This window comes from Fulmarus glacialis, unplaced genomic scaffold, assembly GCF_000690835.1.
Source record: "Fulmarus glacialis isolate BGI_N327 unplaced genomic scaffold, ASM69083v1 scaffold36655, whole genome shotgun sequence".
Lineage (NCBI taxonomy): Eukaryota > Metazoa > Chordata > Aves > Procellariiformes > Procellariidae > Fulmarus > Fulmarus glacialis.
The window spans coordinates 10952-28454 of record NW_009215605.1 but is presented as its reverse complement, the minus strand read 5'-3'; the positions used below and the strand labels follow the sequence as shown (position 1 = coordinate 28454).

At 36.7% G+C, this 17503-nt stretch overlaps 1 protein-coding gene across 1 annotated transcript in view; it reads right to left on the bottom strand.

Moving 5' to 3' along the window:
* Positions 1–4643: 4643 nt before the first annotated feature.
* IREB2 (iron-responsive element binding protein 2) overlaps positions 4644–17503 on the bottom strand; it is a gene marked incomplete at its 5' end in the record, with an annotated part of 22825 nt that continues 9965 nt past the window's right edge. Inside the window, 16 exons of the mRNA XM_009578999.1 lie at positions 4644–5055; positions 5703–5888; positions 6549–6671; positions 6760–6907; positions 8073–8215; positions 8503–8607; positions 8900–9024; positions 9308–9464; positions 10088–10172; positions 10883–11018; positions 11903–12062; positions 13242–13358; positions 13827–13927; positions 15306–15477; positions 16290–16429; positions 16937–17120. Coding sequence (XP_009577294.1) covers positions 4945–5055; positions 5703–5888; positions 6549–6671; positions 6760–6907; positions 8073–8215; positions 8503–8607; positions 8900–9024; positions 9308–9464; positions 10088–10172; positions 10883–11018; positions 11903–12062; positions 13242–13358; positions 13827–13927; positions 15306–15477; positions 16290–16429; positions 16937–17120 — 2193 coding nt within the window. The remainder of the gene's footprint in view (positions 5056–5702; positions 5889–6548; positions 6672–6759; positions 6908–8072; positions 8216–8502; positions 8608–8899; positions 9025–9307; positions 9465–10087; positions 10173–10882; positions 11019–11902; positions 12063–13241; positions 13359–13826; positions 13928–15305; positions 15478–16289; positions 16430–16936; positions 17121–17503) is intronic.

Genomic DNA, 17503 nt, shown 5'->3' with positions numbered 1-17503 from the left:
CGGGCCCGCGGGAACGGCGCCCGGCCCAGAGGAGGCGGACAAGGCCAACCCCCCTGCTCGCGCGGGGGCTGCGTACCAAGCGATGCTCCATTTTATTTTTTGTTTTCGAACAGCCCGAGGGGGAAGGAAACATACAACTTCCTGTCAGAAAGGGAAAACGCTTTAAAAAAAAGTGCTCCCACTGCTATCAGTGGAAATGGAGATTTACATTTGATTGTTTTGTTTAAATCCTTTTATCAGCACACCAGATCAAAAACTATCAACTGTTTTGACCGAAGGTCATTTACCTGTAACAAACCTGAGGCATCTTTCTCAGGATGTCCTTTAGAGTGTACCAGAGTTCAGACTGGGAACACTTGTCCAGTCCTAGAGAGTTTTAGACTTAGTTAAAATAATTACAAACCTCAGTCCCCCACACATACTATCTTTCAAGATCAATATATAAATCTCTTCTGAAATTCCTAATGGGAAAAAAAAAAGTAATCTTCTGCAATATTTGAGGTCCCACTATGACGGAATTAGGAATCTGAGGAAAAACGGATTTAGGAAAGGCTTACTGAAGTTAAAAAAAAAAAAAAAAAAAAATCTTGGTTTTAAGTAAACAAGTTATTAAGAATCCTCTGTCCCAATATCTCAGTATTATCTGTAATATTAAGGACATTAAATTGAAAACATTATTTTAATCCAGTAGGGAATTTAGAAAAGGGAAACTATTTCCCCAAGAAACAAATATAAGTTCCTTGGATTTTTTTTCCCCTGATTTCAGAACAGATGTTACTAAACAAAGTGATTGACCAATTAATAAATATTTTTACCTACTTCACTCCCCGCCCCCACCCAGCCCCCCAGAAATCACACAAGCAAGTTTTTTCAAGAATGAAAGAGCTCTAGAAAATACTTAGGGTTCCCTCTCCCGATTTCTGAGGCTGACTGAAGGTTTAGCTCACTGAAACAAAATTGATACAACAGGAAAGGATTCTTGCTATGCTTGTGACTTAAAGATACATAGCAGGTTACAGAAAAATCAGAATATACTAATTCTCTCTGTAAACAAAATTACAATGCATTTTGCAGATCTGTACCTCGTTAGTCTTGCCTTAGTTTCCAGACAGTAGTGCCAAGACTTAAGACCTTTGGACTTCCGTGCTTCTCCTGCCTGCCCAGTATTCTGGTGGGAAGCACACTGCACAGGACTAAGGCGGTACTTCGGCCTCTCTTATCATTATCTGTAAGAAAAATAAGACTTGAATAATTGAGCATTTCTGTGTTGGATGCAAGTCTAATGCCTCTTCTAAAAGTGAGTCTTCAGAGGCAGGTCAGTATCGGACACCCCCAAATCACTTTTGAAGATCTTGTCATAGCTGTAAGCTCTATGTGCCATAACCATAACCTTGGTCAACAGCTTGCTTTAATACCGGATTTTATCTAGATTCTAAATTAGACATTTTCCTGAAGAAAAAAAAAATCGGTTATTCAAAAAGCATGTGATATAGTTATAATATCCAGACTAGTATCTGGAGCTCAGCTAGCACAGAAAACCACTTTCCACACCAGCTAAAAATGCTTTGGAAGCCCACATGTGAGACACTCCTAAACATGCATAATTATACCCATTTCCTTATTCACCCCACCCTTTCATATATACTTACAGTGCCATTTTAAGTGTATTCCATACTATCTACTCAAAATAGATGGTAACATACAAGAACTGTGATACAATTTTCTTTATTAAAAATAATTTACAGCATTGGTAACATTTTATGCACAATTGTCATCAATTGAACTTAGATATATCTATACAATACTTACTGAACTTAAAACTTACACTGTTCTGTTGGCTTTAAACAGCAGACATTGATTTGCAGTTGCTTTAATATGATTAATATACATAGTTTCATGTCCTTATACTTAGTATGTGTAAAATGTATAAACATCAACACTATCCCAAAGCTTTGTAGTTTGGGAGGGGGAGGGAGGAAGAGGGGCGGAAGGAGAGAAAACATTTAGAAAAATTGGAACAGATTCTTCCTCCGAATCAAACTGGAGAGAGAATTCTAGGTTAAACACATCTAACACACCGAGCCACTTCTTCAAAAAGGTACATTTTCCCCCTATGCTTTAAGAGACTAGAAAGAGGCCTAACTGAACAATGTTTTTTTGTGTGTGATCACAGCAATCCTCTGACTGTGCTGTATCCCGCCACTGCCAGAAAGCAGATGTCACTCTTGCCCATCTGAAGCTCAGGGGATCCTACCAATGTGTCCAAAGTCAAACGTCTTCCCTTTGCCGCTGGGTTGTTGAACTGGACTTTACAACGTCCACTGCTGCACGAGGGAGAGGGGACAGGCACATTACCACAGATAATCAGGCAAGTGTTATCTTCACCGGCAGCTCACTACCACGTGAGAAGCAGGAGACGGGCACACCGGCAGTGCTGTTCCTCGCACCACCCACTACGCTGCAGGCGTACAGATCTTAAGGGTAGGAGTCAGTCTGCAAAGATGCTATTGACTTCAGCATATTTAGGGCTGGACCCGCTGCAGCAACAGTAGCAGGAGCCTAAAGTTGAACAGCAACTGTGCCAAAGCACAGCTCAAAAGCGGTCTTTCATCGATTTTAAGACATAGGAGTGCAGCAGAATTAAAGTAGTTGCTATGGTAATGAAACCCATCATGTCTCTTAAAAGAGATGACCAGCTTTATTGATGACAACTTGCGGGTAAGTCACATCCCTTGAAATTGCACCTAACTTCGCAATACCAGTTTACCTTGACATGGCTTGGATCACTGTCTCCTTCTGAAGCAACGAGTGTGTTACTGCTCTAGAGAGGGTGGGAGGCTGTGTTCCCTTCAAGCATTAGCAGCTACACAAGTTTTAAATAGGCTGGTAGTTGTGTTTTTATTTATCATCTGCACGAGGCATCATTATGGGCTAGCACTAAATTCCTAGTTGCTCCCCAATAACGAACATGCATTTTCTTGAACTAAATCAAGAATATACCTTTGAGCTAGGGGAGGAAAATAGTATTAGACACTGTTGTACAAGAAATAAGACTGCTCAATAACTCTGGATAAAATTTGCAGAAGTGTACCACAGAACAGAAACTCATTCAGCATTCAGTTGAGTATCAAAAATGCATTGATTTATCACCCATATCAGTCGTGGGAGTCAATAGATGGTTTTTATCTTGACCAAAAGAAAACCACAGCAAAACTAGTGAAATATAAAAACAGATTATACAGAATTTCAAGCTTTAGGGAACTTTGTCCAATTAAATAAAAAAAGGTGTATCAAAGTTATGCCAGTGAAGTCAAATTAATTTGGCATTTGAGCTGTCAAAAAATTAATATATTGTAATGATATAATTATGGTTTTGTAATGTGGGGGTTTTTTTTCTTTTTAAGGAATGTCAGAAACATACTATTTAAAGATTTGAACAGTGCATCTGTTTGCAAGTCAGCTAGCTTAGTGTTTGGTTATAAATTGAAAGCGCATGTAGTAAAGCTAATATGGTGCTCTTGAAAGTTTTGATATTTAAGACAATGTTTATCACGAGCAAAAAATCTTAAAGCAAAATCTTGACAATTTATAGCCAAGTTATTGCAGTTTTGTTCTCCAAAAGAACTTAATCTCTATGTAAACTGTAAGCGGTATTATGAAGCTTTTCAAGATGCAGGAGCACAGAAATAGCATCTTGAAGCTGAAGACTCACTTGCACAGATCAGAAGCTATCAACGTTTAATTAAGTGGTAAAACAAGCACTTTTGCAGAAACTGCGCATCTTCTTTTAATATTAAATACGGAACAGGGTTTTTACTGTCAATGTGCTGACAATTAAATTTATAGAAGTTGCAATGGCGTAAGAGCCAGATTTGTTCAGTATTCTGGGATCTTCAGCAGGGGAATCTGATGCTTGTTTGGAAGAGCTGTAAACTAACAGCACGTTAGAAAGCATTAAAAGGCAGTACGGCTACCTCAGCTATTTAACATTTGACACATAAGTATAACTTATTAGACATAGGTTGTATTTAAAGCAGAGGAATTTAAACAGATCTAATAAATGTTTTAAAAGATTTTTAAAGGTTAAAATACTAAGGGGAGGTACTTTGTCTAATGATATCGCAGACAGTACAGTAAAAACTGATGTAATAAATGACAAACTGTGTCCCTTGAAGTAGATATGATAAACTTCAAAGGACACTGCAGCTTGCCAAAAAGCTGGGGTGCTACACTTCACCTGCATGAACAAAATAATTGCAAGCATTTTTTTGAATGCAGAGATGTTTCCCATACTTCTAAGCACAGAATATTTCATCACGTGAACAGTTTTAAATCGATCCAGATGAAATACAATCCCGTAATAAAGGTAAGAAAGTCATCTGTGATACAGGATACCATGGGCCTCATGTAGACTGCTTTTTGTTCAGTCCATAAGCTAAAGAGCAAGAAATTCAAAACTGAGTATCTGTTTTAAGGTCTGGTTGCAAAAAAAAAAAAAATTTTTTTTCTGTTTGGCCTTTAACATTCTATACCATCTGCTACCCTTAAACCAACAAACAGCAGTACACAGATTTACAGGTGCAAAAACTGAGTGGAAACAACTGCAGAAAATCTTCTTACATAATAATCTTCAGCACAATCAGTTTCAGATTTCGCATAGTTTATTTACAAAATGGTCTGATAAAACATCCCCTCCATACTTACAGCTCTCTGCCACAATACACACGTTGATTTTAGCAATGTTTAATAGCACCATTAGAATATTATTTAAAATCAGGAAGGATCTTGTTGCAGTTACAATGATTCACAATCTTTTACATCCATGGACGAAGTAACTTTGAGCACACTAGGACTGTTTGCAGTTCCACAGTACAGATTCCTGGGTTCACACAAGGCATTTTCAGAATTACCAGTTATGCAAGGTACCCATATAGTCAGTAGCTACTATAAGAATCTTCGAGCCACAAAGTTTAGACTTCCACCATATTTGTATAAAGTTATCTCCATATCGTTTTCAAACAAGGCAATCACGCTGAATACTTTTCCAGTGCTTGTCTTCAAAACAAAAGCAAAAAAGAGAGACCAATTAAGAGTTTTGCTTTCACTTCCCCTTGCTTACTCTCAGTTAACATTCTAACCCCAAGTTTTGTTGAACACAAGCAAATTCAACCCACTTATCTGCCACTGCAGATCCATGACACAGCTGGGAACAGAATGGAGGCTTATTTTACCGCGCAGTTTAGATCCAGCTGGGAGCATGCTACGTACCTACTGATAACAAAGAAAAAGCCTTTTCCCTAAGATGGCACAAAGTATGTTGTTATGGGCATACGGTTCCTTTACACAGAATGGAAAGCTGAAGCCTCTCTCAAATAGTCACACCCTTGTCTTTAAAAGAGCCTGAATGAGAGACGAGACTCAATTCTACCCTAATACAGTGCCCATGAGGGGGGAAACAATGCCCAAAAGAACAATCAAGAATTTGAGGTTGCATAAAATGTTGCACAGAAAGAATACATGTATATATACTTTGGGAAACTTCAATAGCCATGACAAACTTCAGGCAAGACCATAAGCTTACTTTCAAAAAGAATTAAGTTTTGTTTTTTCCTGCTTTCAATCATCAGGATTAACTTTTCTTTCTGTGCTTTCAATTGTCAGTACATTCAACAGAGAAATTAAAAAAAACATTGCAACGATACCTTAATATCCAAAGTCATTCTGGGCGACAACTCTGGAGGGAACAATATAGAAAATTGCTCTCTGCCAGTGAGACCCAAAGTACTTGGATTTTCCCCAGGAAGAAACTGAAGTGGAGCTATGCCAATTCCAATCAACTGACTTTTATGAACCTTCTCATAGCTTTCAGCTAGGACAGCTTTAACACCCTGCAAAAATACAAGTGATTTGTTATTTCAGTACAGGAGTCAGAGTGAAATGCACAAGTAAGCTTCAAATACATGTTATGTCCAAAATCTTGCAATTCAAACTGAAGAGTAAAGAGTGTGCTTTGTAGGAGTCCTGTAAGTAAGGAGGTAACATCTTTCGCCTTTACAGCTAGATGAAAGCAAACAAGCCAGAGCAGGCCCATACAGTATGAAACAGAGTTTTATAACAGACAATGACCATGCCGTAGTTAGCAGGCAGAAAATCCCAGATGGAATGTAGTTGCTTCCATTACTCCACATGAATAAATAGCTGACTCAGAATATATTCTGAGTATTACCGGAAATTAGGCTAGATACTTAATAGCCCACAGAGACCAAACAGAGGTCAGCACTAGATAAATGTCTAATTTATCTCAAAGTCTGGAGTCTAAGATGGTAAGTTACATAATTAGGAAATTCAGATTTATTCTGACTTAGTGATTCTCTTCTATGAGGATTCTAGCAAAGAAATTATTGAGAAGTCTTTAAAAACATAATGTGGTATTATATTCAAGATTGAGGACAGATTCTAAAAACATTCATGCCCAAAACCATAATGTGTTTTTAGGTATTTCCAGAAAAAACAAAAACACACCCCAAAACCAAATAAACCAGTAGTACCAGTAAAAAAGGCCCTTTTGCAGCCCAGTCTCTTGAGCTACCCAGTCCATACTTCTTTCCTGCTAGAATAATTACAGGGATGCCTTCTTTCTGGTACAACTCCGCTGCTTCAAACACATCTAGCTGTGGAATAACAAAGTGAAATAGTTTGAGTGAGTTCTAGATCCGCATCACAATTTCAGAGTAGCTATGCAAACAAATGTATTTTTACCGTTTGTCCTGATGGGAAGTGAATTGTTTTAGGAGCTGGTTTTCCTATGAATTTATTCAGAAGCTTGATATTTGCAAAGGTGCCTCTTGTCATCACAGCATCATTACCCCTTCGAGCTCCATAAGAGTTGAATTCACGAGGTGTGAGTCTAGAATAAAAAGAATATTTAAAAGGGAATCGGTTATTCTAAAGATTATCTGGTTTAAAGTTATATTATGATTTTTATAATAATTATTGCAGCATCTCTAAGTTGTCAGTGCAAGATGTAAAGAACTATTCATCCAATAAATGTAATTGTTACAAATCATGAACAAAATGTGTAAATCATTGCTAGATTATTCATGAGGAAGCTGCAATTTTAAATTCATTTTCTGTGACTTCATTATAAAGTGCTATGGTACTTACGGAAGATTTATGGGGAGACTGTTCTAGGAAACAAGCCTGTTTATTAATCCTCTTACCTCTACCAGCATATCTATTAACAAGCGCTGTACCAAAATGAGAGCTTTACTCCCAAACCAAATGACCACTCTGGGATTGAAGGCCTATTAATTCTTTCCTTCTCGTAATACTACTCATTCAGACTGAATGCAATAGTTAGAAAGAAGCATCCACATCACAGGCTATTTTTTTGTCATGCTTCACCGATAACAGTAATACACCTTTGCAATATAATGCAACAATATAATTTCCAAAATATTCAGCAGAAGTGTGACAGTGAATAGCTCAGCACCGCATCGTGTTGTGTGTCTTTTCAGAATTTCAGCGGAGGTGAAAGGCATCCACTAGTGCTGCAGGATGCTCACTGATGCAGAGGTAAGTTAGAGCACCAATCACATTCATTTATAAAACTAGGCTTCATTTTTTTAAACTATGTATGTTTCTAGAGCTTCTGATCTGTTCTGTGCATCTATCTGATCGTTCCTGAGGCCAATGACAGTAACAGTGACTAACCTCACATTAACAGAAGATCAGTCACCTGATTTGTAAATTGGTAAATTATTTTTGCTTTGGCATGCATTTGGCAGCAGACAATACTGTAACGACGGCTATGAGAACGAGTTCCTTAAGAGTATGTCTCAGCTGCTTGTTGTTACCTTACACAGAGACTGCAAGAAAGGCGATTACTGGGATTGCAAGACAGGTGATTACTTATAAATGCCAGTAACAGTTACTACTTGGCTTATCCATGTATAATCTCCACTTTATGCAGACAGGCATTTATAAAGGAAAGCAACAGTGCCAATCGATTATTTAACATGTGGAACAGTCCTCTGATATAATTAGAGCTGTTTAACATGAAAAGTTCTTACCCTTTGTTGGTCAGATACTTAGCAGCAGCACTACTCCTTGCAATGCTTCCAGCAGGAGATATGTGATCTGTAGTTACAGAATCTCCCAAATGGAGCAAGACATGGGCATTTTCAATCAGTTGTGGTGAAACCGGTTCTTTGGCCTAAAAGGGAAGGGGTGGGGAGGGGGGGAACAACAGCAAAAACAAAAAAAAAAACAAAACACATTTTTCTTCCAAGATCCTCAGAGACATAAAACATATCTGCAATGTATGAACGCACATTGTTGTACAGCCTCCACTCATTCCAGAGATACAAACAGTATTTAAAAGATTGAGGAATATTAGCGATAATCAAATTTGTTACTTAAACATCAAAGCTTTACTGGAATAGCTATTCCTTTACTTAAATGTAATGCATATAATCTGGTGGATAGATCCAATGTACTTACAAGTTTATCAAAAAAGGAAGGACATCTGATATAAGTAGATTTTAAATCCCAGGGAAATAAAGTTGACTCAGGTGCTTCCAGTAAATTCCATCGTTTGTTTCCTTTCTACAGAAAAGAAAGTTAACGAAAAAGAACAGAGAAATTGGTTTATAATCTGTTTACAACCTGAAACCAAAGTTTTACTGGCAATTTTCTTTTTAATTTCTATTATATACTAGAAGTTACCTTATTGGATATTACTTAAGAATCACTATTTAATACAAGTATCCATCTCAGTTAAGTCCTCCTTTACAGTAACGGAAATAACTGACAAACCAATCATATTCAACTGGAAGATATTATAAAGCTACAATGAAATGCAATCTTTAAGTTATGTAGAACAAAAGACCATTCTTGCCTCCATTTTTTCTTTCAGTTCCTTAAACATGGATGATATCACACACTCTTCCTCCACTGTGTGAAGTTCTCTTCGGGTGGGCCAAATATCTCGTAAGTAAATACTTTTGCCATTAAAGCCAGTGCCTGAGTAAGATTTTAAACAGAAGGGTAATTTTGAAGAATAAAATATTAGACTTTATATTTATATTAGAATATAAATACGTATATATTCAGGTCTTCAGAAATGGTACCAGACATGCAAAGAATTTAATCAGTTAAGTGGATGCTTTGCTTTAGCTATGAGCAACACTAAATATGACTGTGCTTTCTCTTCAAATACACTGGTTTTGTATGCTGAAGTGCATGTGAAGAAACCTCTTCTACATATGCATTAGATGCAGAAAATAAGACGTAAGGAAATACTTACCTAAAGGCTCAGTTTCAAAGTCTATTCTAACAGTGCCTGCAATAGCATAAGCAACTACTAGCGGTGGAGAAGCAAGGTAGTTGGCACGGACACAGTCACAGAGACGTCCTTCAAAGTTCTTTGTTCCAGACAATACTCCACAGGCAATTATATCACCCTGAAAGGCAGACCCACATATATTTTTCTAGGACTTTGCGGTACTTCAACAGCTTGTGCTATTTTTTGTTGACTAAGTCAGATGTGCTTTTAGCATTCCACTTCAAATATTTACTCTAACACTTCAATTCAAAGGCATTTTGTTCTCTCCCACTACCCTTCCCTCCTCCTCCTCCTTTTCACTCTTGACCTTCTGATGTGTTCTCCAGTCACTTCAGTGAACTCCTCTCCTGCCTTTTATTTCTTGTATTTTTCTTCTGCTTCACAGGAAAAAAATACTACAGCTGTTCAGACACTGCTGGTTTAAAAAAATCACTCAAGCACATAGCTCTTAAACCCCTCCTCTTCATTTATGATACAAAATCTACACACTGCATCCTCCATAAGATTAGATCTTATGTATTTATCTTGTAATTTATATCTGTATGCTACAAACACTATTTATTATGTTTATTTTACGTAGCAATGAATTACCATGATCTCCCTCTGACATGCAGATGTGCAAAAATGTCATGCAAAGTCCAAACCAACAATAAAGTATATTTTGCACAGATTACTGTATGTCTTGATCACTTAACTGGGTGAGAACTATATTTGTGTATTCAAAAAGCCTTAGAGCTTCACCTGTTTTATTGCATTCCTGATGGCTTCTGGCAAGGGGGCAGTGTTTCCCACACAGGTTGAACACCCATAACCGACAACCTCAAACCTACATTGGAAAAAAACCAATGAAGTAGCTCATTAAATGATCACAAGCAATTTCTTAGCAAAACAGCTTTTTCTTTTATTAGCAATCACTAAGAAGATTTTTTTTTTCCTCTGACAATTAGATTTTTTAGGAAGTGAACATCACACTGATGCAAGCAGGAAGATACAAGGTAACATTTTTGTAATCAATCAAGATAAGTCAAATAAAATATCTCAAGATGTTCTTAGTTCCATGAGTAATGGCAAAGCAAAGGCAGTAACATTCCTCACAGAGCACAGCTGGGCACTGTTACAGAATTATGAACATAATCTAATTGTTATTGCTGCAGAGCAACCAAAAACATGCTAAACAACCCAGGACAGCAGCAACGTTAAGAAAAGACTAATACAGACTGTCCTGACAAATTTACATCCAGCTTCCACTTTTAAAATATATAAACAAGTGCATCCTGTCTTGTAAGACACTTACAATTAAGTAGATCGCTACTGAAAAAAGAGAGCTCAGATGAGGTAGAGATCTACACGTAGTAAATTGTAAGGTGGGAATAAAAAGGAGTAAAATACAACTTTAAGTCAGCAAGTTAAAATGACAATCTAGTAAGTTAAGAACTAGCGAACCCAAAATGAACAGCAATCATATTTATCAACCTGTATAAAACCCCTGTGTACTATTATTGTAAAATGACAAACGAAGTAGGAGTCACAACTTACCCAAGCTTACTGAGGTACGGTAATACTCCACTTGAACTGAGGTAATGTGTAACCATTCCACTGCCTGGTGATAAACTTGTTCTTATGTAGGGCTTAACCACTAGGCCAGCTTCAACAGCTTTTTTGGCCAGAAGTCCTATGGAAAAAAAAAAAAAAAAAGAAAAAAAAAAAGAAAAAAAAAAAGGACAGCTTATGTTTTTTACATCCCTTAAAAGAACATCTATATGATGCTACCTGACTTAAATTAAGAATAATAAAACAAAACAAAATAGAGGATAAGTAGACCTTCAGTTTATTAAATTATTAAAGCAACTACTTGCCTGAATAAAGTTTTTTAACTCATAACAATACCATTCAGGTTTTTGTTCCCATTCCTATAATGTAGATGCCCATTTTCTGTAAGAAAAATCTCTTTCCCATGTTCTAGCTGGCAGTGCAAATTCATTTATTCTTCTTCTGATACAGGCCACACAGCCTCAAAGGGCAACTTGCCTTCGCCACAGAAGAGAGCAAGGTCTGGGAGAGGATTAACTGTTCTCGAAAATTGTATGCAGCTCGCGAAGGTACGGCACATACTCCTTAACTAGTGGCTAAAGCACAGAACAATTGTTCAACAATACGGATTTTCCTTCCAGACTCTGCAGCTAACTACAATTCAAGCTCCCATCATCCAGGACAGAGTCAAAGCTAAGCCCACCTCCTGTATCAACTGTGTCACTATGTGCATCCATCTGAATAGAGCCCTAAAACTAGTTACCTGCTGAGATACTACCAAATGTAAATATTTTGTAATTACCATCATTAATTACTGCTTTATGACACAAATTTTGAGATTGTATTATTGAAAAGTAACTTTCATTATATAACCTCCAGAACATAAAACAAGTTTAAAGCTAAAAGTTCAGACTTTGAAACCTTTAGGTCAAGTCATTACAAAGAACCTACAAAAGTGAAGGTAAAGGCTGTGTAAACATGGGAGCACCGTTAAGATCCAGTTAGTTGTCACTAGTCACAACATACCTGCAGCAAGCATGACAGATGGATTACAATTATTTGTACAGCTGATTACTGCAGCAATGACAATGCAGCCATGAGATAGCTTGTATTCGTTTCCTTCATACTGAACAGGTACAATGTCATTCTGTTTCTCAACTGCGATCTGAAACCCTTTAACACCAGACTAGATAACAAAAATACATGTTAGCCGTTATTATAGTACAGAAAGTACGACATTACAGCAAGACCAAGTGAACCCTCATTTTAAAATAATACTCAGCTGTCCCATTAAGAACCCTTAAAGAGATTTTAAAAGCAGCCCTCAGTTCATGCCTCCACATATACAGTGGTCTCATCCCTCTTTCTTCATAAGTGCTTTAACTTTGCAACAATTGTGAACAAATGCCAGTCAAAAAGTATGGTTGATCCCACGCTCATTTCCTGCTATACATGAAAGAACAATCCCTTACAAGTACATGTCTAATTCTATACAATACTTGTTTCTGAATTAGAAGCATACCCAAGATTTTAACTGGAAGAGGATTATAACTAAAAGCAGACTAGGTCCATTAAGATTTCACACCCTCCAGCTCTTCAGCACTCAGTCAGCCTCCAGAGGTCCCCTTCAACATCAACCATTCTGTGATCCATGATCATTTATGATTTCTCCCTCTAGCACAACTGATCATTCTGTATTATACACCCCATTACAAGCCAGAAATGCTAAAACCAACAGAAATCATTTTTACAGAGTGTCTAAGTTTAAATGTTTCTAATACTCTTGCCAGTGTTCAATGATAAACACTAAAAATGAAGATGCATTCCTGTATTAGCTGCATTCTTAGATACCTATGCATATTCCTAACCAAAAATAACACCTTCAGAGTAAAAACATTTCCTCTGTGAAGTCAAGTTAAGCTGCAAGCAAAAATCACTTGCTAAGTTAAGAACCTAGAACACTGATTAGCTACAAATCTTGGAAGTCTTTCTGCATCTCCTTTAAGATATGATGAGTTTTGTTTTCTCATGGTAATTCTGTTTTAGAAATTAAGTAAAATACAGCTGTTTAGAAAACTCTGAAAATGAGAAAGTGTTTCCCAAGCTTATGTTATTTATGACTTAACTTGAAGTTTTCCCTCCTTAGCAATCTAAACTGTGAAAGTAAGGATTTTTGGAAGTTCATGTTCCAAACACACCTATGATTTACGAGCTAGTACCTTTGGGACACAAGAATATCATTGGATAAGCTTTTTTTATAGTAGTAAAGAGGGCTCAGCAGGTATGCAAGGAATAAGTAACATAACATTTATTCACGTAGAGTATAGGAAGTACCTTTTGAAGAGTACATCAGTTTTGTACAAACCTTTTCATTTAAGCAGGCTTGGAAGTCACTTTTCATGTTATTAACAGCCACTCTATCTTGGGACCTCTTGGGGCCACTGACATATGGAATTATAGAACTTAGACTAATTTGCACTACCTAAAAAAAAAGAAACAAAGAAAAAAGCATGCATTATCAATCCTAGCCCAACATCACATTGAATATACTCTCGAGACATCCAGGACCTCTTTTGTTTAAAATTTGAATGTTCTGAGACATTAAAACTCTGGGCTTCCATTTTCAAGACTGCCCACTGTAAAAGGCTATCTTATTCAAAGTGTTTTAACATTATCCCTAGCTTTTCTACCACCCACAAGACTGACCTGATCACTCGGGAGTGACAGGAATTCAGTATCTGTTAGCTGACATGAACATTATTGTACTTCCCTTCTTTCCCCCACCCCCTCTGTATTTTGCAAACATACTCTGCTTCTCAAAATTGTTGAGTTAATAAATGCAACTTTTATTAAAGCAATGAAAATTACAGCAGGAGACAAAATTGTTAAATCATCAGTAGTTATTTATTATGAGAATCAAACATACAGAAACAAGTCATTTCAAGCATACCTGGGAATACTCAGGTTCTCTGGAAGAACTCTCATCATTTCTAAATAACTTCACAGCTTTAAGATACGCTTCCATGACCTCAAGCTTGGCCTTGTCAAAACCTTAGCAAGGTTATTTCAAACATGAGAAAAGTCACATTAAAAAAATAAAATAAAACATAAACACAGAATTCTCAAATTAAGACTGTTTCAAGCATTTCAAGCACATCAAATTTATCCTTGAACATCCAAAGTACTTTTTTCAAGGCACACCACTTCCATACCCCAACCTCCAGGAGCTTTTCAGGAATGACACACGTATGAAAATACTTTTTTTTTTTTTTTTTTTTTTTAATTAGCTTGACTTCCCTTCTTATAATCAAGAAACAAAATAAGCTGTTCCAACTCTAGCAGTTGTAACTCTAATTAAATTTACAGATTTGTCCCTGAAGTTCATAAAGCTTTTCTCTATTAAGATTTGCTTGTTTAATACACATCATGTGCTTAGTCGGTAATAGCCAGTATTACTGGCTACTGTTAGAAAATGTTTCATTTGCTCTGCACTGACCAGACAAAACATGTTTTGTTATTAAATTAAAAAAGGTTAACTGTTATTTAGAAGTGACAGATTTCAGTGTCAGAAAGGCTTACTAATGTGAGTGAGCTTTTTTTGATATCTGTTAGCCTGTGGCTTTCTCTATTTGCAGTAGCTTGATAAGGAATTGGCATTCTTCTAGCTTAGCTTGAAATGTCAGTGAAATAATGCTTTTCAAAGGGAAAAAAAAATCATTGTGAAAAAAATCAGAAACGTGTTGTGATCTGGTTTGCAGTTTCACTTATTTCTAGTAATCATTTTAGATTTTGATTTTGTAGGGAATCTACAGGTGGTTAAAGGATTCATTTCATATCAAGAAGACTTATATTCCATACACTTTTCAAAATATAAGTGAGAATTTTCGTAATATTTTTCTTTTTCATAGGTAAACCTTTTAAGAGTTTCGAAAACAAAGACTCTGGATGTTGAAAAATAACATGATCTTAGTAAATCAGGTATTAGACAAGTGAACCAGACTGGACACAAACCTCAAGGGCAAGTCAGCTATGCACATGCCAGCGTTGTGCACACAAAAACTACAGCCTCACTTAAGTACATAGGATACATGGAGACAAAACAGGCCACAAGAAAACATCCGTGCCAATAAAGGACGTAAATAACTTAGACCCAAATGCCACATACTAAGCGTCCCACAAAACTAGCCAACAGTAAATATGTATGGTACAGTTTTTGTGGTAGGTATTACTCAGATGCATGAGATTCTACAGGATAAGAGTTGTAGCCAAGTATATCCCATGACACAGCCTGTTACTGTACAGAATTTTATACACATCAGAACTCTGCAGAAAATTGCTGTTTAAGAACTATGGAGTTTTAAGCAAAAAACGTATTGCCACGTATCTAAAACATTATTACAATGAATCACTATTTTAATTTCATCTTTACCTGTATGCTTTAAGTGCTTCAATGTCACATTATCAACAGGGAAAAAGCTCAGAATAGCACCATATTCAGGACACATATTTGCTATTGTGGTTCGGTCTGCTACAGACAGCTGGGAAACTCCACTCCCAAAAAACTCAACAAATTTTCCAGCAACATCAGCTTGCCTAAGATGCTGTTTAAAAGAACGCACAACAACATTTGTTTTGTGAAGAGGTACAATGCAAGCAATGTTTGTTGCAACAATTCGCAATTAGCAAGTCATGAACATTTAAAACAAAAAGCTGAATCCTTAAGGCCCACATTTGCAAAAAAAATGCAGCCCCATTAACATACTGGGTTCTAAAAATCTGCACTGGAAGTTGACACAATAAAACACACATCCATCTGCAAATGAGTTCTTCAGATTTCCTAGTCAAGAACATGCTTCTTAAAGCATCATGCCAGAAAGAACATGTATTTTCAAAGCAATCACAGCTCTTCAATGCTTTGACACTAGCTCTTCACCTACTGCAACAGTGACAGTTTGTGCCACCCCGGCAAAACCCCGTCTTCAGAAAATACGTTCTTGAGTTATACCAGCTTACAACCACAGACAGGCCTTGAGTCTTGCAGGAGTATTTTAGAACAAAAAGGGTATCCAGAAAAAGTTGCTAAGCTAGAGAAAAAGCCTATGTGCTGTCAGCAGGAGAAAAAAAAGGAACACAGGGCTTCTCTCCCCTGCCCCCAACCCTGCACGCATACTTCTTTTTTTTAAATTATTTTTTAGTGAAAGAAGGCCTGTAAATAAACAGTATAGAGAGAAAAGAAAAAAAAAAAAACACTGCTTTGGAGGACTATTAAATAAAAACAGTTAGAGATTATTTATATCTTTCTGCACTGCCATGATTAAAGGTATACTAAAAATACCCCCAGCATTTATTTCAGTTCTCAAACACCACTGGTAGAACTTGCAACAAACTTTGCTTTGTTTAAAAACTTACTTACCTTTGTAATGCTTAGAACAATATCTATGGATGTAGCAAGTGGGCTGGCTGTGCCTGTCAGTTCACACCCAACGACCTCAGGCAAAGTGAGAGTAACCGGCATCCCCAGCATCACTGCTTCTGTTTCAATCCCCCCAACACCTGGAAGGAGAATATTAGGTTGCTCTTCACCAGTTTAAGTAACAATATTTTGAGGTCCTAAAATCTAATAAAACCCTTCCTATTAAGTCTAAAGGCTATAGCAAGAAATGTAGAAGTTCTCTGTTAAATACTTGTACATGAAAAATAAAATCAAGCAAGACTACTGTTGAAGTTAGACTTCACGGTCAACCAGAAAATATTTTGTACCTAAAATCAACTTTCCGAGAGGAAAAAGAAACCCTCATACAAATTTTATACCGCATGTACAAACAGCACTTATTTGAATATCAATTGGGTTTTGGCTATTTTCTCTTTAAATTACAAAAAGCAGTTTCTCGATGGAAAGAAATGTTAGTTGAGATTCCTTTTAGACAAAAAGAATTCTGAAGAATAATTCAAGAGAGTTTGTTATGCTTGAGATAGAAATATCCAGTGGGAAGAAAGTATTTCTCATTAGTGCTTTAGCATGCTTTTCAAATGCTATCAAGTTATTCTTAGCATACTTACCCCAGCCCAAGATACCCAAGCCATTTACCATGGTTGTATGAGAATCTGTGCCAACCACGCTATCTGGATATAGGAAATCTTTAACTTCAAAAACAACTCTTGACAAATATTCCAAGTTAACTTGGTGCGCCATTCCAGTCTCAGGTGGAATTATGGAAATATTCTTGAAAACCTTTGAACTCCACTGTAATTTTTCCAAAATGAGAAAGAGAGAGTTGCATTTGCTCAAAGATATATTCAATTCTTAGAACATAACTAAAATGACAAAACTAATATGCAATAAAACCGTACTTGCTATTTACACAAGTGGCTTTTGCTCATTTATCAATTTGTCAAGAGCTACGTGATCCCCTTGTATTCTATCTTGAAAACCTTTGAACTCCACTGTAATTTTTCCAAAATGAGAAAGAGAGAGTTGCATTTGCTCAAAGATATATTCAATTCTTAGAACATAACTAAAATGACAAAACTAATATGCAATAAAACCGTACTTGCTATTTACACAAGTGGCTTTTGCTCATTTATCAATTTGTCAAGAGCTACGTGATCCCCTTGTATTCTATACAT